Source organism: Neofelis nebulosa, chromosome 17, assembly GCF_028018385.1.
Source record: "Neofelis nebulosa isolate mNeoNeb1 chromosome 17, mNeoNeb1.pri, whole genome shotgun sequence".
Lineage (NCBI taxonomy): Eukaryota > Metazoa > Chordata > Mammalia > Carnivora > Felidae > Neofelis > Neofelis nebulosa.
This window is the reverse complement of record NC_080798.1, coordinates 35,547,273-35,571,878: the sequence shown is the minus strand read 5'-3', so window position 1 is coordinate 35,571,878 and position 24,606 is coordinate 35,547,273. Positions and strand designations below refer to the sequence as shown.

At 52.8% G+C, this 24,606-nt stretch overlaps 1 protein-coding gene across 4 annotated transcripts in view; it reads right to left on the bottom strand.

The window, feature by feature from the left end:
* NDRG4 (NDRG family member 4) overlaps window positions 1-24,606 on the bottom strand; it is an 81,440-nt gene that overhangs the window by 29,938 nt on the left and 26,896 nt on the right. Inside the window, exon 1 of one of the 4 annotated variants that reach the window (XM_058706531.1) lies at window positions 13,846-13,976. The exons of 1 other annotated variant lie outside the window; for it this stretch is intronic. Coding sequence is in view for 2 of the 3 variants with exons in the window: in XM_058706525.1 (XP_058562508.1) it covers window positions 13,259-13,295 (37 nt within the window). In the remaining variant the exon portion in view is untranslated. Of the gene's footprint in view, window positions 1-13,258; window positions 13,438-13,845; window positions 13,977-24,606 lie in introns of those variants that run through there. 2 more of the 4 variants (XM_058706525.1, XM_058706526.1) reach the window with 2 other exon arrangements.

Here is a 24,606-nt window from a genome sequence, read left to right as displayed (position 1 = left end):
AAGGTACCTAATTGTGTTTGAAAACACTATTTTATTTACTTTTTATTTTTTTAGAGAGACGGAGAGAGAGCACACGAGGTGGGGGGGAGAGGGGCAGATGTAGAGAGAATCTTAAGCAGGCTGTGTGCATGGATGCGGGGCTTGATCTCACAACCCCGAATGACCCTGGGATCAGGACCTGGGCTGAAGTCGAGTCGGCTCAACCTACTGATCAGTTAAATCTGTAGAATGCCCCTCAGTTTGGGTTTGTCTGTTGTTTTCTTTCTTTTTTAATGTTCATTTATTTTTGAGAGAGAGCACGTGTGGGAGAGGGACAGGAAGAGAGGCGGGCAGAGGACTCGAGGTGAGCTGAGTGCTGACAGCAGAGAGCCTGATGTGGGGCTCGAACTCACAAACCACAAGTTGGTGACCTGAGCTGAAAACAGACACTTAACCGACTGAGCCACACATGTGCCCTGGTTTGTCTGTTTTCTTCTTTATGATTAGACGGAGGTTATGCATTTTTGGCAGGAATAGAAGAGATGCCACGTGCCCTTCTCACCACACCCTATCAGGAAGTAGGGGCAGTCAGTCTGTCTTATTGCTAGGGACACTGACCTTGACCACTTGACTAAGGTGGTGTCTGCAGGTTTCTCCAGTGTAAACTTATTATTTTTTCTCTTTATAATTAAGAAGTATCTTGTGGGAAGATATTTTGAGATTATGCAACTTCCTGTTTCTCGTCATATGTTCCCCACTAACCGTAGCAACCATTGACGACTTCTGCCTACAGTCGTTATTGTGTTTTCTTAATGACACTTTTCTATTTCCACCATCCCTTCGACATTTATTAATTGGAGTTCTTCTGTAAGAAAGAGCTGTCCTTTCTCCTCCAATTACTTATTTATCCAATTACTTATTTACATCACTCTGGACTTATGCATAGTTATTCTAGTCTATGGGTTATAATCCGATCATCATTTCATTGTTTACACCGGGTCAGATTTGGTCATTGGGGGTTCCTCCAAGCTGGGTCCTCTGAGTTGAGTTCTTTTACCACACACCCATTACGTTTTGAGTAGTTTCAAGTTTTCTGGTTCCTTATGATGTTCTAAACTCATCTCATATTTTCTCTGCCTGAATCCTGGAATCAACCATTCCTCCAGAGAGCCCAGTTTCTTCATATTGCAGAATGCTATTTAGAAACCAAGATTTGGAGACACCTGGCTGGTTCAGTCGGTGGACCACGTGACTCTTTGACCACGGGGTTGTGAGTTCAAACCCCACACTGGGTGTAGAAATTGCTTAAAAATAAAAACTTAAAAAAAAAAAAAAAGGAAACCAAGATTTGGGCACTAGTGTGCTCATTGCCACTGGGGTTCCATTGTTCTAGGCTGTCTTAACAAGCAGAGTTAGGATATGTAGGTAAGTATGCTAACACACTCTTGTACATCTAGCCATCTGTGTGTGTGTATAAATCTGAAATTAAGGGGCACCTGGGTGGCTCAGTCGGTTAAGAGTTCAACTCTTGGTTTCGGCTCAGATCATGATCTCACAGTTCGTGAGTTCATGCGCGTCGGGCTCTCTTCCGACAATGCAGAGCCTGCTTGGGATTCTCTGTCTCCGTCTCTGTCTGCCCCTCCCCACTTGCACTCTCTCTCAAAACAAATTAACTTAAAAAATAAATAAATAGATGAAATGAAATATATACTGACACCTTTAATTCTATTTTTAAAATAAATTTTTCATTAATTAATTTTTTTTTTAAGTAGGATCCACACCCAACGTGGGGCTTGAAGTCATGTCCCTGAGATTAACATTCACATGCTCTACCGACAAAGCCAGCCACGCACCCCAACACAACAGTTTTTTTCTACTTCTCCCCCTTTCTTTGTTATTTTTTCTGCCATAATAAGAAACCTGGCTCTCACTATCCATAATAGTTTCACTTATTTGCTCATTACTGGTATATACATACAAAGTAATTTCAGAACTGCTACTCACATAATGAGTTCTTTCTCTTCAGAACTTTTGTACTTACTTTAGCTAGTTTTTTGTACTTTACCCTTTTATTTTATTATGAAAAAAATGTTTAATCTTTATTTTTGAGAGAGAGAGAGAAAGAGAGCACGAGGGTGGGGGGAGGGGCAGCGAGAGAGGGAGACACAGAATCCAAAGCAGGCTCCAGGCTGTAAGCACAGAGCCCGATGTGGGGCTCGAACTCATGAACAGAGAGATCCTGACCTGAGCTGAAGTCAGACACTCAACTGACTGAGCCACCGAGGCACCCCTGTACTTCACTCTTTTAGACCCAGATTTTTAAGAGCATCTATCACTCTTGTAAATTAAAAAGGAAACTACACGTGAAATAAATGGTTTAAAGTCTTCCTAAAACTTCTCCGCATCCAGGGTCGATGTCCCTGAGTCACTGTCTTGAAATTGTGGTTGCCTGCGTGCTTATCTTCTGACATCAGGAATGCTGGTGGTGTGGCATTTCCCACTGGGGCTCTGCTGCTGTCTCCAGGATTTCCCTCCCCACCACAGATTCTGAGGTGCACGAGACAGCGAGGACAGCACCGCTGAGCCCGTTTCCCCAACACAGCCTCTTTAGACATGAGAGAGTACAAAAAAGATGTGTGTCTCAGAGTTGCCATAACACAGCTCTTTCATAAAATTTCCTTCTATGGAGGCTGAGCACCAATGTGGGAGCTCTGTTTCTTTGCACAACATGGCCCCAAGAATTAAACACAGACCAAGGAGAGACACAACTAGAACCCCAATAACATTCCATGTGGGCAGCTACTGTAAGGAACCAGTAAAAGTGCCACTGTAGCAAGGACTGTTAATCGTCCCCCAATATCTGTTCTCTCCTTCTTCCTTAATAATAGATCCCTACATTTTTAAGTCTCTATCTATCTACCCATCTATTTAAAGTAAGCTCTACGGGGGCGCCTGGGTGGCGCAGTCGGTTAAGCGTCCGACTTCAGCCAGGTCACGATCTCGCGGTCCGTGAGTTCGAGCCCCACGTCAGGCTCTGGGCTGATGGCTCGGAGCCTGGAGCCTGTTTCTGATTCTGTGTCTCCCTCTCTCTCTGCCCCTCCCCCGTTCATGTTCTGTCTCTCTCTGTCCCAAAAATAAATAAAAAACGTTGAAAAAAAAATTAAAAAAAAAATAAATAAAAAAAAAATAAAGTAAGCTCTACGCCCAAAGTGGGGCTTGAACTCATGATCCTGAGATCAAGAGCCATATGCTCTACCAACTGAGCCAGCCAGGCACCCCTGGATCCCTACATTTTATTTTATTTTAATTAATTAATTTATTTTTGAAAGAGACAGAGTGGGGAGGGTGGAAGGAGAGGGAGAGAGAATCTCAAGCAGACCCCCCTCTCGGCACAGAGTCTGACACAGGGCTTGATCTCTTGATCATGAGGGGAAGACCTGAGCTAAAATCAAGAGTCTGATTCTCAACTGACTGAGCCACCAAGGCACCCCTAGATCCCTACGTTTTAGACAGGCAGGTGGATAATGGCAATAAAACTTATTAATGACCATGTGACAACATTCTTCCAGTAAGATGTAAATGGAAGCATGTGACTTTAAAGGGAGGAGACATGCTATTCTTTAATCCATCTTCCTTCCTGCCGGCTGGAATATAGATGTGCAGGTGGGGGCCTGAACAGCCATTTTGTTTATTTATTTATTTATTTATTTATTTATTTATTTATTTATTTTTGAGAGAGAGAGAGGGAGAGAGAGACAGAGTGTGAGCGGGGGAGGGGCAGAGGGAGAGGGAGACACTGAATGTGAAGCAGACTCTAGGCTCCGAGCTGTCAGCATAGAGCCTGATGCAGGGTTTGAACTCGAGAACCACGAGGTCATGACCCGAGCCAAAGTCAGATGCTTAACCTCCTGAGCCACCCAGGTGCCCCTGAACAGCCATTTTGGGCCCTGGGGCAGGATACTAAGGAGTCTAGGTACCTGAGAATCATGAAGCCATGATTCGGGATGGCCTATCTTCAGACTCTGTTTATAAAGAAGGGAAGTACACTTTTATCTTGTTTAATCTATTAGTATCTTGGGGTTTTCTGTCCCATACTGTTGAAATGAATCTAAATGTGGGGCATTTTTCTTGGAGGCCCACCCTAACATGCTGAAGAGGCAGAAAGCCAAGGGAAAGGAAAGGGCTTGCCCAAGGGAAACCAGGGGAATGCCAGAGCTCGGCCAGAACTTGCAGCTTCCTCTCTCCAGTGGGCAGTATACTCCATGAAGCAATGCTCTCCGCTAGCTCTTCAACGGAGCCAGCCCCTTCTCACTCAGCCCTCACAGGTGCACAGTAACCTTGCTGATATGGGTAACCGTGACCTACCTAAAAAGTTGAAAAGCCCACTGTGGCAGTTTAATTTTTTTTATTTTTTGCTACAGATTCTCAAGTTTCTTTAACACTGGTGCTTCAGTTCAGCTGTGTATCTGCCTCATTTGGCAGATTTCCCAGAAACAAAGATATACTTGTCCTGGATCTGTATGTAAGATCCGAAGAGGTAAGCTAAGGCAGCAAGCCTCGTCCAGCTCAGGAGTCTGCAATATGGTCCGAATTAGAGAATAGGAGGGAGCAACTTTCTTACGGGGTATTTTTTCACAGGAAGCCCCTGTGAAATGCCTAATGTATTAGTGTTTTCGGGAACAACATTCACCTAGGAGAGACGGACTCACACCAAGCAACTCCCAGAGTCTTCCTGCTTCAAACACAATGTCTACAGAAGGGAGCCCTGTGTCAGGACTCACTCAACACTCAGGTCTTTCCTACTTGTAATGGCACCTGGTTTCCTTTTATGAAACATTACCTGCCCCCCCCCCCCCCATTCCCAATCCATGTGGTTCAGGCAGAGATAACCACACTCCCAGGCGTGGCCAGGTGGCTCAGGCAAAAATCCATTCATTCATTCATTCACTCACTAGATATTGACTGAGCACCTACTACGTACCAGGCACTGTTCCAGGCACCAAAGACAAGATACTATTATAGACAAAATGTCCTTCCTTTGTGGAACTTTCTAGGGGAGGAGATAAACATCAACAAGTCTGAGTTAATCTATGGTGTGTCAGACATGCCAAGGTCAATAGAGGAAGCAGTGTCAGAGAAGGGGGTAGACAGCCTGAAACAGGGCGCACGGAGGTGAGGGAGAGGGCTCTGGGGACGTGCAGGAGCACTGAGGCCAGAGAGAAGGGCAGAGGCTGTGAGGCAGGCATTTGTCTGGGACGTTCAGGGGAGCTGGGGAGTGGGTGGGTGGGGAAGGACCTGGGGACAAAGACGTAAGGGCAGGAGCATCAGATCATGTTGTGCCTTGAAGGTTGTTAGGAAAACTCTGGTTTTCCTCTGAGTGAGTTGTGCTGGAGGGTTCTGAGCAGAGGGGTGATGTGAGAGGATTTCCATCTTAAAGACTCCCTCCACCTGCTCTGGGGGGAACAGACGTGGGGGCTGGAATAGGGAGAACAGTTGCAATGACCTGGAAGAGACCTGACAGCTAGTGGAGGTGGAGAAGCACTCAGGTTCTGGTGTGTCCTGATGGCAGAACCAGTGGGAGCTGTCGGCCATCAATGTGGGGCATGAGGGAGGGAAGAGAGTCAAGCATGACTTGGGTTTTGCTCTGAGCCATTGTGAGGAGAGAGCTGGGAAGCTCTCTCAAGGCAGGTTTAGCCTTGAGCAGACAGAGAAGCCAATGGCCGGGCTGCTGACATCACCACAGAGGCAGTGCCCAAACTCGTGAGACCTGAGACCGGATGGGGCCAGCCAGGGGGTGAGTGAGGACAGAGGTATCCAGAGCTGGAGCCCAGAGAAAGGAGAGGAGGGGAAAGCAGCGGCAAGGTGGGAGTGAGTGAGTGGAAACCAGGGGGACACAGCACAGGGCGTGGCCTCAGAGGGTGCAGGGAGGGCCTCGGGCTCCCGTCAGGACCAGGCCTTTGCTGGCATCCTTGGGGACGCTCTTCGCTGGGGTTATGGGGAGGATGGTCTGTGAGCCAGCAGCCAACTCGCCATCGAGAGGCAGGACTTGACTTAGAACCAAAACAACCCAAAGACCCGAACAGGTAGGAGTGGGGGAGAGAGAGACAGAGTCCGGTGGCCCCGTGTGCCCTACATCCATATGCCACAGTTGCCCCACAGTGTCCTTTTTTGTCACCCTAGGCTCAGTTTCTGCAATCAGGAGACCTAACAGAAGGTCCAAGTTCTTTTCTTCCACTTGGCCCAGCACCCACCCATCCACCCTGCAATCACATAGGGGCAGCCAGGCCTGGGTGTGGGGTCAGAGGGCTCATGGGCTGGAGGGCAGGACTTGCCCACCACACCCAAAAGGCAACATCACAGTCCACTCGAGCTGCTTAGGGCTTTTCCAACCCGGAACATCTCAGGGCCTGCAGTCCTCCTGGATGACCACTTCGGATCACGAGGGACCTCAGGGCCACCCCCGACCACTACGCCCTCCACCCTGACCAAGTGGGCCGAGTTCTCAGTGAATACTCTGGAGCTGGCCTGGGCTTTGGGAGCAGTGAGCTCAGAGCTCTTACTCTCAGCACTAGGAAAGGCAGGTGTATGGCTCAGGGTGGGGCGGACAGGATTCTCCAGGGAACTTGATGGAGAGTCAGCAGCTTCCCCGTTCCACCCCCAGGCCCCTGGGCCCCAACAGGACATCTCTCCTCCTAAATACCAGCATGGAAAAGACCGCTAAAAGCCACTTCTGGCACCCACAAGCCTGGCCCCTGGAGTAGGCTGTCAGGAAACTGTCTCAGGTGCACAGAATATGATCCTGGCTACAAACCTCAGACGTGGCTATGGAATGCCCACCCCCACCCCTGTGTAGGGAGATGAAATCCCAGAAATATGCCCTGCGTCCTGTCCAAGGAGGCTGGGGTCCCCCCACCTCACCTGCCTAAGACAGGGCACACCACGAGGCACGCAGCATCTGTCCTGCCACGCCTCTCCCAAAAGGTGAACTGGAACCTAAGTCCTCAGAAGTGTTTGTTATGGGGCTTGTAATCGTTCTGGCTGGAGTGTACGTTTCATCTGTGGCTTGGGGTTTCGGGCGCTGGAGGATGAATGCAACGAGAGCTCCTCTGTCACCACATGGAGACCAGCTTTGCGTCCATGCTCCTGTGACGCTCTCCTACTCAGAAAACAGCATCGCAGGGCTCTCAGTTGACCCTCAAGATTACCCTGTGCAGGGCGCCTGGGTGGCTCAGTTTTATGAGCATCCGACTTCGGCTCAGGTCATGATCTCACAGTCTGTGAGTTCGAGCCCTGCGACAGGCTCTGTGCTGACAGCTTGGAGCCCGGAGCCTGCTTCAGATTCTGTGTCTCCCTCTCTCTCTGTGCCTCCCCCACTCGTGCTCGTACTTGCTCTCTCTCTCTGAATAAATAAATAAACAAAACATTTAAAAAAAGAAAAGAGGGGCGCCTGGGTGGCGCAGTCGGTTAAGCGTCCGACTTCAGCCAGGTCACGATCTCGCGGTCCGTGAGTTCGAGCCCCGCGTCAGGCTCTGGGCTGATGGCTCGGAGCCTGGAGCCTGTTTCCGATTCTGTGTCTCCCTCTCTCTCTGACCCTCCCCCGTTCATGCTCTGTCTCTCTCTGTCCCAAAAATAAATAAAAAAACGTTGAAAAAAAAATATTTTAAAAAAAGAAAAGAAAAAAAAAAAAAGACTACCCTGTGGACTCGGCCAGGTTCAGCCTGAGGTCACATGGCCAGGGCAGGTCAGATTCAGCTTTCTAGACTCCAACCCCACAGTCTGACCACCACCCTGTGCTGCCGGCCGGCGCAGGGGCTGAGGCCCTGGGTCTGATGTGCACACCCCAGGACTGGTTTTCCTGGGTGTCACAAATCACCACAACCTCAGCGGCTTCAAACAAGGCCTATCGTTGTCTCATCACCTTGGAGGTCAGAAGTCCGAACTCCATGGCACTGGGCGGCAGTGAAGGTTTTGGCAGGACCACTCTTCCTTCCTACGCAGATCCGAGGGGAGAATCTCTTCTCCTGCACTTTCCAGGTTTAGAACTGTGCTCCTTGCACTGCTTGGCTCCTGGCCGGTCCTCCATCATTAAGGCCAGCGGTGTGGAGAAAGTCAAGCATCTTGATGCAGGGCATTCCATTGCCTTCTCCCAGGCTCTGTGGTCAAGTATCCTTCTGCCTCCCCCCTCGTAAGGATACATGTGCTTGCATTCAGGGCCCCCCTGGCTAATCCAGGACAAAGACCCCATCTCACGTGCCTTACCTTAATCACACCTGCAGTCTCTTGTCATCTAACACTTCTAGGTTCTAGTGCTTAGGATCTGAATATCTTTGGGAGCCATTATTCAGCCTAGTGCACACACACGCCCCCATGGTCTTGCAGCCCTACGTTTGTCAGAATTGTTCACTGTGCCCCTGAACACTTCCTCTTCCCTATGGAAAGCCAACTTCAACATCCACTGCTCTGCCCTCAAGCTTTCCAAGAACACACCGCTTCCAAAGCACTGGGCTTCGGCTCTTCCTCAGGGCTCCCGCCGGCTCGATTTCATCAGTACCCCAGCACTCAGCACTTCTCTGCGTCTGTTCCTTTTTAGTTTTTAAAAACTGAACTTGAATTTCATGTAACACACATTCACTGAGAAAAGTCAGAGAAGCAGAAGAGCGAACAGAAGTAAAAAGCACATACAATCCTACTCATCGGAGGAAACCACTGTTAAGATTTCTACTTAGGTTCTTTCATCTTTTTTCACTGCTGATCTACATAGTGAAAAAGGCTTTTTTCTTTCTGAAAACAAAAAAAAAAAAAAACAGTTTGAGACATACTTTTGGACTCTGGAGCCAGATATCCTGGTTCACATTCCAGCTAGCCACTTAACATCTGTGTGACCTTCAGAAAGTTACTTAACTTCTCTGTGCCTTAGTATGCCTTATCTATAAAAAGGAGGAAATAATAGCGGGTCCCTCCTAGGGTTGTTGGGATGAGTTAATACATAGAAAGCACTCAGAACTGTGCCTGGCACACAGCAAATGCCACACAAGTGTGATGTCACCTCTTATTATTACATGTATAAGGGAGTGTCTGTCCGGATGAGTAAATAACCTGTGATGGCATAATTTGCAGCTGTTGGGGTTCCCTAGTATGATGGCACCCGCATTTATTTAACGTTCTCTGCTGTTAGGCATTCAGATTGCTCCAGTTTATTATTTTTTTCTATAAACAACTATGGGATAAACACCCTTGAACAAACACCTCTGCACACATCTTTATTTGTTCCTAAAAATTCAACTGCTGAGTCACAGATCACACATATTTTTAAACTTCTGATACAGCATGGCCAACCTGCCCTTCAAAGCTGCGCCAGTTGCCCTCCGCACGGACAGTGGGGACAGCACGCCTGTCTCCGCACGCCCCACCCTCACCTGTGGCTGGGGGCCCACCTGTGTACCCCTCCCCTCTTCAGACCACGCCCCCTCATTTGCATGCCCCCGCCCACACTGCAGCACACCGGTGAAGCAGTGGAGTTTGCTGAAATGGATGAACTGGAAATGAGGATTTGAGATCCTATTTTCAGCCTGCTGGGATAAATCTGTGCTTCTCGTTTTCCCCCACATGTAAAATGTGGGTCAACACACCTGCCAAGAATCAAACACTATTTAAAGGTAGTCTATGAAACTGTGTGGGACTACATATTCCATGCATTCAAATGACACCAAAATTCCAGACAGAACAGGCAAAAAGTTTTGCTTTTTAATCACACATTGAGTGTATTTTTAAAACATTTCCAACATCCAACATCAGGGCTCCCAAGGGACCATATCAGAGCCCCAAATCTGCCACTTTAGAGCTCCCTCAGGACTCCAAACCATCTTGGAGACATATTGTTTGAGTGCAAATGCACATAAGCCATCACTTTCCTGTTTCCAAGTAGACTAATGTCCCACTTTCCCACATCATACTAAGAAATAAAAAAACACTCAGCTACAAAAGGCACCAAGAGTCTGTCCTCCGAAGACTGCAGCAAGCTTGCGTGGGCACATGGGGGGCCATGTGCTGGGGTCCTCCCAGTGCTACTGAGGTAGGGCCCTTATTCCCATTTTACTGATCAGGAGACGGAAGCTCAGAGTAATTACAAATTTGCTCAGGAGCTGAGAAACAGAGAGGAGACCCTTCTGGTTCCCAAATCCCTGCCCTCCTTACACTGCAAGACTCAGAGAGTCTGGAAAATGCTGGCTGCCATACGCATCAGTTACCTGTGAAACTTCCTAGAACAGCCCCTACCACCTGCTTCTTCTCTCTGCAACAAAAAGACATGCTCCGACTGGGCACAACAACTCATGGACATCCTTCCAGCCCCACAGGTGAGGGGCACCCGGCCTTCCCCACCTGATGTCAGAGCTGTGATATCAGGCCAGTAGGGCCCAACTCTAGGTGTCATGCCCCATTTGTCCCACATGACGGGAAACTGAGGTCTCAGCAAAGTCCCCCAGGAGCACATTGCAGGGAGATCTGGATTGTGTGGAGAAGCCAGAGAAGGAACTGGAACATTTCAGAAGAGGAGCAAAGGGGAAGGGGGAGACCCTAGGACACTGAGGAGGTAGTTGGGGACAAAAGCCCTACAACTGCGATTTGCTGACTGTCTGCCTGACACTGCACTCAGCACTGACACACACTCTCACAGCTAATTGCTGAAGCACACAACCAGGTAGGTACCATGATGATCCCATTTTACAGATGGGAAAAAGAAGTGCACAGCTTGAAGACTGGCCTGAAGCCGGGCAGTTAGAACACACGGGATGGCTCAGGACCCAGGTTTGAAACTGAGCTCCACCTTTCCCCAGCTGCATGAAGAAGTGACTAACCTCACTGGGAGAAGGGGCATGATGAATAAAGGGGAGAATGTGAAAACTGTAAACAGCTACAGAAGTAGGATTTTAGCAAAGAGGTTCAATGGAGCAATTCACCAATGCTGACGCAGGGGGCAGGGAGTTACGGGCCTCTAAGGAATCCTCCCAGAGACACAACTGAGCCTGGACTCAAACAATGATTGAGCATTTGCTATATGCCACCACAATCTACTTGGAACGACACTGACCTTGACCTGCTCGTCATCCAGCAGGGGAGACAGGTCAGAATCTCACAGATGCATGTGAGCAGGGATAAGGTGGGGTTAGGGCAGAGCCAAACTCTCTAGTGGCCAACCAGCCAGGGTAGGTGGAAGTTCTCCATGACGAGGAACTTTCCAGAAGGGAGATGAAGCCCAAGAGGTGCCCATCAGGGCTAGCCCCCTCACCCGTGCTATCTCAGTGAGCCTCATGCCAACTCTCAGAGGGAGGGGTCAACAGTTTCATCTCTAAGAGGAGAAAACTGAAGCCAGAGAGGTTAAGCAAGCTGTCTGAAACCACACAGCTGGTCAGCAGAAGGGCTGGGATTTGAACCCTTATCTGTGGGACAAGGAGGAGGACAGGATGGAGTTGGGAGGAAGGTCACAAAGACCACCAGGCAGAGGCTAAAGGGATGCACCGTCTCCCAGGGCCTGGTGAGAGGTGCAAGGGGGGGGCTGTGACCCATGACAGTGCCCTAGGGGCTCCTGTTCCAGCCTGGCCAGGGGCTTAGAGAGTCCACCAGAACCAGGTAAGCCTGTCTGGTGAGGGAGGCGGGTCCCTGACCCCTGTACCCAGGAGATAAGGGCACATTGCCCTGGGACCCCAAAGCTGCACCCCCATTGGAGCCCCCATGAATGCCTCCCAAGAGCATTCTTCCTACAGGGCCTTCTGGGGCCAAAGAGGAGAAGGGGAGGATCCAGAAGTTCTGCCCTGTGAGCAGGGCTCCCAACACCCACAGGGTTGTAAAAACTTTCCCTCAAGGGCATTAACTAGTACAGTGGCCTTGAAGTCAGGTGGGCCAGCCTGCCTCAAGTGAGCTCTACAAGGAAAAGCTGGTAAGGGATTGGAGGGAGGGTCAGCCCCACGGCTCATCCAACTAAGACCTGGCACTTCTGAGCACCTGGCCAGGTTTTCCAGGGCTTCGGAACAGCCCCCTCTTCCTTGTTTGTGAGCTTGCCGGGAGCCAAGAGACAGCAGCTGCAGGTAACTTAACTCTCACTCACAGCCTGAAACCTCACCAGACCTCCCCTTGCAGCTCCAGGCCCTCCAGCCTCTGCACCACCCGCAGGGCCTATATGTAAGCTGGCCCCTCCCTCCATTAGCCTGCGATGCCACCTCTCTCTCCAGTAATAGAAATTCTGTCTTTTAGGGTCCAGCTCAAACACTGCCATGTGTTCAAATCTCTCTGCTCCCCTCCAGCGCCCTAAGACTCCAACCTGTTTCCTGAACGCACCCCCACACTGCTGCCCGCTTCCCTGTCTTGTAACACAGTTCCTGTGCTCTGTTCTCTGGCACCAGACAGTAAGGTCCTTGAGGTCAGAAACCAAAGTCTTCCAGGTGCCCGACTCCACACATGGCCCCAGGATACACTGTTTGAGCACCTTCACCGCCCAGGCCCGGGGGAGATGGTGGCCCTGGGTGTTTCCTTTTCCTAGCCCCCTTCCACCTGCCGAGTCTCTCCACACAACCTCAGGAGTGGGAGAGCTCTCCCACCTTTCAGACACTGGGTCTCCTGTCCTTGTTCTTTCCTCCCCCACTCCTGGGCATACCCAGTGTCCTCTGCTGATCTCCGGCCACAGCACCCTGGATGTGGTTTCCAGCAGGGTGTCTGGCCGCTTCTCCAGAGGAGCCTCAAGACTGAGAGCCCCAGTCAGCAGGGTCCCATCTGGTTGCCCACTTCACAGACCACTTGGCCTCTACTCCCAGCAAGAAACTTCTAGGGAGAGGCGCTCAGATTGTTACGGGGAGCAGGAAATAAAAGGCCTATGGCAGGGGTCCTGTTGGGAGCCCAGGGAGCTCCTTCTTTACTGGGGGACGGCGACACTGACTGGAGGGCAAGGGCGCTGAAATCCCTTCCGATGGCCTGGCTACAGCTCGGCTAGTCGGAGACTCCAAGGGGCCGCTCCCCTGACCCGCGCTCCCTCCTGCGGGACGCCAGCACCGCGGACTGGAGCAGGGCCGGGCGGGACACAGCCCCACGTCCTCTCTCGGAGCGGTGCTCCGCGCAGGAACAGAGAGCGCACAAGCTCGAAATTCGCTAGCATCCGCACCCCCTCCTCCAGCTCGAACCCCAGCCGCCCCAAACCCCGGCCAGCGCGCCGGTCTCCCGCTCCAACTCGGAAAGTAGCGGGCGGCGAGGGCCGCGCCCAGGGGCGGCGGAGGAGAAGGGCCGGCGGTACCTGTCAGCAGTTCGATCTTGTGTCCCAGCACCTTCATCTCCGCGCTGCGGCGTCGGGGAGCGAGCTCGGCCGAGCCGGGAGAGGAGCGCGGGAGGCGAGGAGCGAAGCAGCAGGAGAGCCAGGAGCCTGGCAGGCGGAGCTGCCGGGAGCCAGGAGCGCTCTCGCCGCCCCCCTCGCCGTTCTCCCCCCCTCCAAAACCGGTTAAAAAAATCCACCAATTGCACGACCGCGCACCCCTAAAAGGCGCGCGCCGCCACCTGGTCGGGGTGATCTCCGGGAGGCGGAGGGAGCGCGCGGGCTGGGTGCGGGTGACACTCCCGGCGGCGGCGGGAGGGGGGCCCCGGCGCCTGTCGCCCGAACAAAGAGGCCTTGCCGCCCGCGCCTCCCCCACCGCGACGCCCGGGGAGGTCCCCGCGTCCTGCTGGGAGGGGGTACCGCCCTCGTAAGCCAAATGTGGCCCCAGCGAGAGGGCGCGCGGTTCGCCGAGTCTCGGGTCGCGAGGGGAGGCGGAGCAGGGGTGGCGGGCTGGCCGCAGCCGCAACGGCGGGGGGAGACGGGGAGAAAGACCGAGGGCGCCGCCGACTCACCGAGGGTGATGTGAAACAGACAGACGCACAGGCGGGGAGCCGGGCCTCGGCGCCGCCGTCGCCAACGCGCGGGTGCAGGTGCGGGCAGCCGGGAGCCCCTCCACCTCGCTGCCGCTGCCGGGGGCGGAGGCTGGGCTGGGGGCGGCGCGCCGCGGGGGGCGTGCCCACGTGGGTGTGGTGGGCGTGGGCGCTCCGCCGGCCGGCTGGGCCCGGCAGGGTGGCTGCAGCGGAGAAGTCCCGGGCGCTCGGCTTCCCCCTCCGGCCACGGCGGGAGCGCCCGGCCGGTGGATGGGCCGGCGGGCGAGCGGACGCCGCGGCACGCGAGCCTAGCCGAGACCCCCTGTGGACCCTCACGCTTCTCGCCTCTCGCAGGCGTCCGGGGAAAAGGTCAACCGCGTTCGACCTGGCGGGGTGCGGCGGAAGGCCCCTACCCTCCCGCGCCCCCTGCAGCCGCGCGGCGTCGGGTTCCCGGGGAGGCGGCGGCCTCTGCCTCCCTCTTTGTTCAGATTCCCGAGGGGAACCCCAGCGGTTGGGGACAGCGGCCTCCTCCGCTCCCGCCACTCGCCCTCGCCCCACCCCGCCGCCGCCAGGGACCTGCTCGGGAAAAGCCCAGGGGGGTCGGCAAGAACCAGGTGCTCACGGGCCCTTGGAACCCCGTCCAGTTTTCAGACCCCCAGGGTTTCCTTGGGAACTGGTGGGGGCGTAATGGTCTCCAGACAAAGGTGTTCTGGGCCGTCAAGGTCCCGCCCAGAGTGTCCCTGCTTTCAATTCACCCTTCATCATCTGAGCGGGAAGGGGATCTGGCACACCCTTGTGTTGCTCAGGCTCTCTCTGGTCTGGCTCAGGGACGTTGCTCTCACCTGTCACCCCAAATGAAGCAGCGCTAAAGTCCCTAGATGGAGTCCTGTAGGGAGAAATCTGATGACCTGGAAAAATTTACTTGGGCAAGACAGTTCAAAACAGTGCTTCCAGAGACGAGTTCTATTGAGGGCCTGCCAGTGACCTTGGTCAGGGATCTGCCTCTCCCAGATTCCAGCCTGTTTTGTGCAGAGTGAATGAGTTGGACCAGTCATCTGAGAGGTCCCACTGGGTGGGAGTTCAGGTGGATCCTGCAGCACCTCCTCCCCTTTGTCTGGGCTGGTTTGTGGTAAGGTTCTGGCTGTCCCTTAGCTCCAGGCTGTGGTGGAGGCTGCCATGCCATTGAATGAACTGACTCACTGGTCTTGAGGAAGCTAGTAAGATTTGGTGGCCCCAGATGGGGTGCGTGCTCCTGCTCAGGGTACAGTATATAAACCACATGGGAGGTAGCAAGCTTGGCTTCTCCTTACAGCTCTGGGGCTCACCTTGGGGAAGTCCCTTTCACTTTCCACCTTTGTAAAAGGGATGGGGGAGGCCAGTGGTGACAGAGTGAACCTCTGTGTCCAAAACATCCAGGAGACTGTGGTTCTTACGTGTACACGTCTGGAGTCAGTCCTCAAGAGCACAGGCTGGTTCTACAATTTCCCGGCTGTGTGAGGTCCAGCAAGTTACTCACCCTCCCTGAGCCTCCATGCCATACCCTGAAATTGGGATGATGACCCCTCAGAGGGTTCTTGTAAGAATTAAATGACGGAACATAAAGAAAATGCTTAGCATAGTGTCAGACACATGGTTTAAGTGTTCACTAAATAGTTGCTATTGTTATTGATGATTAAATTGTTACGCCTGTGTTAGGGATTCAGGCTTCCCTGAGTTCTACCCTTTTCAATAAGACATCAGACAGACCTAGTCATAGAACAAAACTAATGGTTGGTTTTCTAGTAACGTAGTTCATGAGGCCTAGCCTGTTCTGAATTCCCGGGGTGGGGGGAGGGGAATGCAGGCCCCAGGAGGATGTTAGGGCTGCCAAACAAAAGCTTTGACACTGTGACATGTCTGTGTGCAGAATGGCATCTACGATGGCCTTGAACTGATGTGCACAATCCACGAGGCTCAGATAATTCCCAAACCCCAAGTGAGCATTCGGGGGGGTCAGGTTGCAGATTTGAACCTGTGAAAGTGGACACTTAATAGCTGGTGAAGGAATGTAAGAACACCCACCCCCCACCCCTGAGGATGGGGGGCTTTTGCACCCAGCACAGGTGCTTAGGGAATAAGCAGGCAGAGGGGGCCCTTGCCCCTTCTGGAGGAGACGGTCAGTCATGCCAGGAAAAGAGGAGTCCCTGCTGAGTCAGCAGAAGAACAAGTTCTCAGTCCCTTCTGCTCCTAGGCTCTCTTCATCTTTAATACCCGCGCAGGAGGCATGATGTTTGAGGACAGGCCGGATGTCAGGGCTTTGAACAGAGGAAAACGGAGCACGGCAGAGGGCCAAGCTGTTGGCTGGAACCGGGGGTCTCTAAAAGGCACCCCAGCCTGGCTCCTAATTACCTGAAAGGTGCTGCCTAAGTCGCTGCCTTTGCTGGACTTCCCCTTTGCCGTTTGTCAAATGGGCAGGAGCCTGGCCCACACCACCACTGGAGATGAGACGCAGCCTTTCTGAAGACCTCTCTGAGCCTTCGTTTGCCCCTCTGGAAGTTCAGGCTAATGCAGCAGCCTGGCAGTTGCAGGAAATAGAGACCGACTCTGGCTAGCTTAAGCGAAAAAGGGCTTTGTTACAAGGAGGGCGGGCAGCTCTCTGGGTCTCAGGATCCGGGCCCAACACTGCAGCGCTGGTCTGGTGTCAAAACCACCACAGACACTGTACCCCGCGCCAGGGGCAAGGACACGGGACACTGCCATGCCTCGGGACCACGGCTGCCTCTGAAGTCTGAGTTGCTGCTGCTGCTGCCGAGTCCTGGCCAGGACGGACTCTGTGTGCCCTTGGCTCCCTCCCTCGTGCCACTAGCTTCTCATTCACAGTCAAGAACGGGCGTGTCTGATTGGAGGTGCCCAGGTCGGGTACTCTGCCAAAGCTGCAAGGGAGGCTGGGAAAAGATGTGTTCGGTTCCTCTAGGAGGAGGTGGGCTCTGTCTCGTAGGAAGGGTGACTCAGATGCTGGTGGTCAAAACGGTGGCAGTGCCCACAGCAGTGGGCTCGTGAAGCTGCTCTGAGATGCACACGAGGGCACTGACCTTGGAGCCTGGTGTGGAACGCATCACCCCTGGTCACTGAGATTCCCAGCCAGCTGCAAGTCTACAGTGTCGACGGGTGGTGCTCCTGCAGATTCCAGTCTTTGATTTTTCAGCAGGTGAAAGACAAAAGGACCTTGAAAACAGTATGGCTTTCTGCCCTTCCAGATGCAGAGGAAGCTCGGGTCCCGTTGCCAGGAGGACAGGTGACTGGGTTTTTCCATTGTGGTGATGAATTGGGCTGAGTCACCATTCCTCTCCGGGCCCCTCGTGACCATGACTGGAGCAAGTATAAAGAACTAGCAGGTGGGGTTGGAGGTGCAGACGGGCCTGGGGCCACGGAAGCTTGCTCTCCTAGCAGGGGAAGGTGAGGCAGGGACCGTCCCCCACTCCCCACGCACTAGTCATGAGTTACAGGGCCTCATGGAGAGAAGAGTGGATCCTTTTTCTTCTGTTAAAGGATTGGTTGAGTGCCTCTTTGGTGCCAAACCTCGTGTTGTGGGGTGCACTGGAGAACCAGAGTTGATGAGGGCATTGATTGACCTTGCTAAGGTTTATGCACTAAAGGAGGAAACCAGCTCAGAGTTCCATAATCTAGGTACTGGGCAGGCTGGTAAAATGTGTAATTGAAGTTACCATGCAGTAGGGTGGGGCCCTGGAGGGGTCAGCAAGGGCTTCCTGGAGGAAGAGGCATCTGAGCCTGCAGAGAGATGGAAAGTCAGCAGATGGAGATGAGAAAGTGCGTGATGGGGGAAGATACCATCCAACCATCATACACTGGGTCAGCCAGGCCTTTTGCAAAGCTCAGGGGGGCACAGAGCTAAACACAAGGCAGCCGTGCCCCTGCCAGGAGCTCCTGAATGGAAGTGGAGAATGCCACGCGTGTGTGTATGAGCAGATGGTAAAGAGGCTGGAGCAATGAAGTGGGCAAGGGTGAGCTTCTGGCCTCAGCCTGGCTCTGGAATTTCACCAGGCACCAGGTTAGCTGCTTCCCACTCCTGGGCCACCCTGGACCACTTGCTGGCAATGTTGCCACCCCCTTTCTCCCATGTGTGCGAAGACCCTCTCCTGCGGGGCCAGCCCTTGCTCTCCAGGCAACTCCAGACGCCCTACCATCTCCTCCCCCCTCCCACAAGGCAGCAGAATCCCCTCCAGGTCCCTTTGAAAATGACCCTCCACCTCCCCTGAAAGTTTTACCAGACACACGGAGCCAAGTTTGTGCAGAGTCAAGACAAGGGATGGATCTGGTAATATTTTTTTAAGAATTCCAATAGTCATATATAATTAATGCAGAAAACTTGTAAGATACAGAAGGAAAAAATAAAAATTTCTCATAATTCCATTGTCTAAAGATTACCAGCGTTAAGGTGTTAACATTCTGGGGGGTATATCCTTCAGCACTTTATGTATGTGTGTGTGTGTGTGTGTGTTTCCCCCCAAAGAATCATACTGCACATATTTTTGGTGATCTTTTTTCCACTTGCTGGTATATCATGAACATTTACCCTGATAAAAGTTATTCTTCTACAATGTGATCACATTAGCCGCACTGTCTTTATTGTGTGAATGCTTCATTATTTTCTTGGCCAGTCTCACCTGCCAGGCATTCCAAGTTTTCATTATTGGAAACAATATCGCAAACAGTCCACCCAAAGACGCTGCTTTGCCCACATCTCTTGGATGACCTCCTAAGACCACTCTGCAGCCTCCCTTTGCCTGGCTGCTTGGTCTCTGACTTCTGTCAGTGCCAGCTCATCCATCCTCAGAAAGAGGCCAATGCCTGCTTCAAAGCCCTGATTGTCTTTGCACCTATGCAGGTGCTTGGGGGACTCCTGGGGAAGGAGTGAAGTGGCTGCCAGGACTCAGCTTCCCCATGGAGCCAATATCATTTTAAAGCCTGAGGTCTGGATCTCGTAGTTGTACGATGTTGCCGTCGGGGAGCACTGAGTGAAGGGCACACAGGACCTTTTCTTTGCAACTTCCTGTACTTGTTTGCAACTTCCTATAAATCTATAATCATTTCAAATAGCAAGCTAAGAAAAAGAAAACAACTGAGGCAGGTCTGAGGGTAAGCTATCTTGCCTGTCTCTGGAACTAAAGATTTTATGTCCAAACTTTGGGACAAGGACCAGAGCTAAGTTTGGCTTAGCTGAACTTGCCTCAGTTTTCCCCAAAGGGTGGGAATTGTTCTACAGAAAGGCAGTCCTGTGGAGGGAGGAGGGTGGCCCTCCAGGCTGTCCTCTATCCTAACTCTCCTGGTGGCTCTGGCATGTGCTACTCGGCTCGCGCGGGGGGGGGGGGGGGGGGATGAGGGGGGATGGGGGGGGAGACCCGAGGGGCAGGAATAAGGTACAGCTTCCCCTGGGGGCTCCAGGGATCTCCCAGGTACACAGAAATCTGGCAGGAAGCAGACAAAAGCTGACATTCTCTCTCTGGAGGACAGCAAAGCCATTTTCCTTCCCAAACAGGACACATGTGTCTGGAATGTCTGGAGGAGCCTCTGTCCCAAAGTTCTGGGGAGAAACAGCCCCTTTCTGCAGTGTCGTTGTCCCAGGCTGACCCAAGCTTCAGCTAGACTGAGCATGTGCCGCTCCGGGGAGGACTTGGCCCGGTGGCCACCACCTGGGGGGCCGCTCTCCCCTCTCCAGGCCACAGTGTCCCCGCAGAGACACCAGTACCACAACGACAGGGTTAGGTCAAATCAGAAGTTCCGACCAGATTTCCAGATACTAGAAACCGAGGCCGGTTCAGCTAAGCCAAACTTAGCATCCTTGAAGATGCTGTGTCAGGGGTCCCCAAGGCCACCCTCAAGCTCAGTGATTTGCTAGGAGAACTCACAGTGCTCTCAGAAAAGCCATCGCCCTCCCAGTGACTTTATTTTAATGAAAAGACATAGAGCAAACTCAGTAAAGAGAAAAGATGCACGAGCAGAGGCCAGAGACGCTAAGCACAGGCTTCCAGGCGCACCTCCCACCCGCGGCGGGTGGAGTCACATGGGGACACGCTGAATTCTTCCAGCACCAACGTACCAACCAGCGGCGCTCACCTGAGACCTGGTGTCTTGTTTGTACTGGGCGTCAGTCGTGTAAGAATACATCAGCAGTGTCGCTGCCTTAGCTCAGTCCCCAGGCCCCGCGAGGTCCACTGATACAGCGTGGCCTGGGCCTCAGGCATTCCAAAAGAAGCATTCTCCATAGGTCCTATTGTTACTGCCAACTATCTGGCCAAACTGATACAGTGTGGCCCAAGGCCTCAGACATAACAGAAGCTGCTAATTGGCAGGATCTTCCAAAGGCTCAGAGGTTATCTCCCAGGAGAGGTCAAGGGCCCGTCCTTTCTTTGTAAAGTGCGGGATTTAAGCAACCTAAGCCTGCTGAGTTAAACCCCTATTGCACCGACGCCAGTCATTTATTCTGCCACATGTCCACACAAGCCATCATCTATCATCAACCTGATTTCATAAAAGAAAGGAAGTTTAACTTCAAGGTAGGCTGACTATCATGATTTGATACGGCTCAGTGCTCCCCAAGAGAAAACAGTTGGCCCAATTCTGCTGGGTTTGAAGGTGCAGTAAGGGGCCAGGAGCCACTGCCATATACCGGGAACCTTCCACGTGCATTTTTCTTTTGGTCCGTTCAGCTGTGTCCCCAGGTAAGGAACGGATGAGCTGAGAGGCTCCCTCTGGCTCCTATACTGGCTCTAGATAGGAGGTCCCTGCTCTTGGGAAAGGCCGGGCCCTGCTGAGGGGGGGAGGGCACAGTCTGGGGCCCTCCTGTAAGCGTCCAAGCCACTGTGTCTTTTTGTTCTCTTGGGCCTGCTACTATTGCAACTCATCCTGGGACCCTGGCCCCTTCCCTGGCCTTCACCCCGGGGTCTGGTCCCCTAAGTCAAGTCTAGGGCAGACCAGCTATCCTTCAAAGGCTCTGCCTCATCCCGTTTTCCTCTGTCCAGCCTCCGTGCATGGAGCTGAGCCATCAAAGCCTAGGCTGCTGGCCTGTGTGGCCCTCCTGATGAGGAGTCAGACAACCCTGGGCTCTACCATCTAATACCTCCATGAACTCAGTCAAGTTTCCTAAACTTAAAGAGTTTCCGGGGCGCCTGGGTGGCTCAGTCGGTTAAGCCTCCGACTTCGACTCAGGTCATGATCTCGCAGTTTGGGAGTTCGGGCCCCGCGTCGGCCTCTGTGCTGACAGCTCAGAGCCTGAAGCCTCCTTCGCATTCTGTGTGCATGTGCGCGTCTCTCTCTCTCTGCCCCTCCCCCATCTCAAAAACAAAGTAAAACATTAAAAAAAATTTGATAAAAAAAAAAGTTTCCTCCCTTCTCAAATGGGTCTAATGATAAAGCTGTGAGGAGTTAGGGAGCTGATAACTGAAGAGGCCCCAGCCCAGGGCTCGGCACCTGGTCAGGGCCCATTGGTTAGTGGCTGTTAGGACAATGAATTTTGTGGCTCCAGGCACAAAGCGTGGGGCCAGTGGGATCCTTATGATGAGGGAAGTAGGGACAGTGACACATGCAGCCACCTTGGAGCTGGATGCTGAGAAGCCAGGGGCTCCCTAGGGCTTCTGGGCCTCTGGGGAGAAGCACAACTCATATACATACACAGAAGAAAAAGACCTGGTATGGTGTCAGGGTATCATGAGGATTGAGGGGCCTGTTCACCACAGGGCCTTTGCACGTGCATCCTCTCTACCTGGGGACCCTTCCTTTCACTTCCTACATTTCCCCTGGCTAATCCTGCTTATCCTTGGGGTGCCAATTTAGATCTCACCTGATTTACTGACTCCCTGACTCCCCTCCTCTGTGTGCCCATCATGCCACATGCTTAATAAAATCCCAGTATTAATAGTCTACCGTTTATTATGCCCTTACTGTGTGCCACACATAGTGCTGCTATCTCGTTTGATTCTCCCCCATCTGGAGAGAGAGCTGCCACTTTATGTTTCTGAGATCAGACAAGATCCAGCGTGTTCAGGGTGGCACGGCATATTTTTCTGATTTTACAGATAAAGAAACAGGTTAAGAGGAGCAAAGTAATTGGCTCCACCACCTTCCCTTAACCCTGTAAAGTAGTGTCTGTGTGCAGGTCCCTCTCCGCCCTGTACTATGAGCTGCCTGAGGGCTGGACTGTGTCTTGTTGGCCGTTCAGCCTCAGCATCTGGCGCCGGGCCTCGTACTCAGGATGGACCCCTCCACCAGTATTTGCTGAAGAACTAAGTGAGTGGGGGCTTATAAAGTACCCACACGGCGCTGGGCTCACCACATGCTGGGACCTGCGGCAGGCAGAATCGTGCCTCCCCCCAGATATGTCTGCGTCCTAATCCCCGCAACCTGTGAACATGACACGTTCCTTGGCAGAGGAGAATGAAGGCAGCAGATGGAAGGAAGGTTGCTCATCAGCTGACTGTAACCCAGGGAGATTATTCTGCATTTCTGGGTGGGCCCAGTGTAAATGCAAGGGTCCTTAAAAGTGGAAGAGAGGCAGGAGAGAGCCAGAGAGGGTTGTAGGAGAAGGACATAGCTTGCCAGCATTGCTGCTTTTGAAGATGAAGGCCATGGGCCAGGAAAAGCAGATGGTCTCTAGAAGCTGGAAGAAGCAAGGAAGTGGATTCTCCCTGAGAGGCTCCAAAAGGAAGGCAGCCTTGAGGACTCCTTGATTTTAGCCCCATGAGACCCATTCCAGATTTCAGACCTCGAGCTCCACGAGAAAATAAATTTATGTGGCATTAAGCCGCTAAGGCAGTCATTGTTCACAGCAGCAATCAAAACCCAGCGCGGGGCCTCCCGATGCCGAGGACCACACCTAGTGGTCACTTATTAAATGACCGTTGAATGGAATTGGATTATTACTGTAAGCACGCCACTTTCTATCAGTAAAGACACACGGATAAAAGTGCTTTTTTATTACATCAGAGGTCTCATTGGGAAGTCTTAAGTCTCAAGGTGGGTTAGAGTTTGATCCTGAGACAAAGCCATTGGCTCAGCAGGCTGGGTGGGGTGGGGCCACAGACGGGACACGAGTGGCCTTCTAGGGGAACAGGGCCACTGGGTGGCAAGTGAGCACCGATGCTGGGCGGGAAGAACCAGCATCCTGGACTACCCACTGCCGTCTCTGGGCACTGTACCTGCTGCCTCCATAATCCTCAGGGACACCACACACCGCTGGGCAGGGTCCTGTGCACCCCGCCCCCCCCCCCCCCCACACACACACACACACACTCACATCAGCTCAGCAGCCCTGTCTTACTTAGTCATCTCCAGTCACTATCATAAAATATTGCAAACTGGGTGTCTTGTCTACACATCTGGAGGCTGGAGGTCTGAGCAGGGTGCCAGCCTGGTCAGGGTCTGGTGAGGGCCTCTCCAGGGTCACAGAGAGCTGTTTGCTCATGTGGTAGAAAGCAGAGAGCTCTCTGGGGTCCCTTTTATAAGGGCACTAACCCCGCTTATGAGGACTCCACCCTCATGACCTCACCACCTCCCAAAGGCCCCACCTCCTAATACCATCACCTTGGGGATTAGAATTTACACATGCATGGAGGGCGGGTACACAGTCTGTAACAAGCTCTGTGTGCGAGGGCTGCGCCGGTGCCAGTGGGCCAGAGGAGGGAACAGCCAGCTCTTGCACACTTCACTGTGCTGGGCACGGTTCCATGTGCTGAGTATCCTTAACCCCTTCTGTCCTCCAATAGCTCCACGTAGTGGGTGCTATCATTAGGTCCATTTCACAGATTAGGAAGCTGAGGCCTGGAAGGTAAAGTCACCTGCCCACTCCACAGCCAGTAATTGGGACTGAACAAAGGCAGTGGGGCTTCAGAGTCTCTTCTTACCCACTGCGATCCTCTGCCTCTCTAGGTGGTATAATGACTAAAAGCAGTAACGCCACCTCACACTGGGAGAAGACCTTTCTGTTCACACACATTCTCTCGCCATCCTCCCAGCGGCTGCTCATTATGATTAGTGCCCCCGGCTTACATTTTGGGAAACAGAGATCATGAGAAGGAGGCACCCAGCCATTCAAGGCCAGGGTGGGATTCCTTCCCCTGTCTCCTGACTCCAAGTCCAGAATCTTTCTTCCACCAGCTGCCCCCTTCCTTACCCTGATGCATAATTTATGGCCCATTACTCACCTCCTGCAGGCGCCCAGATGCTGCCTGCCAGAGCTGTGACCTCACTGTGTCCCCTGGAGAGGACCAAGGGCAACTCTTTTCCTCATCCTCGCTCTCTTCTCTCCCTTCCCCCATGCAGTTTCTCTGGGTCTCAGCAGGATCCTGGTGTGTGGCACAGCCCGTCCCCTCTTCCCACCCACGAGAACCACCTTGTGAGCAGTTTCCGCTCTGCCAAGCCAGCCGACACTTTCGGCAAGCTCCCAGCCTCTGAGCAAAGCAGCGGCAGCAGCTGAGTCCAAACTCACCATCCCCCCCAGCTTGGCCAGGGGACGTGCACTGGCGGCTGGTGTGTTATATATGGGGCGGGGGGAGAAAGCACTCACAGTTGAACACGTTTGAGTCACTTCTTCTGGTGTCGCAGAAAGTGCAATGAGCAAGGATCATTTTCCTCTTCCTTCTCACTGTGGGGACCGGGAAGAGGTGCTCAGGTCTAGGGTTAAGGTTGGGGGCAAGACCCTTCAAGGCCGCTGGAGCCCAGTTTGGAGCCTGTGACATTAAGCAAGTTGCT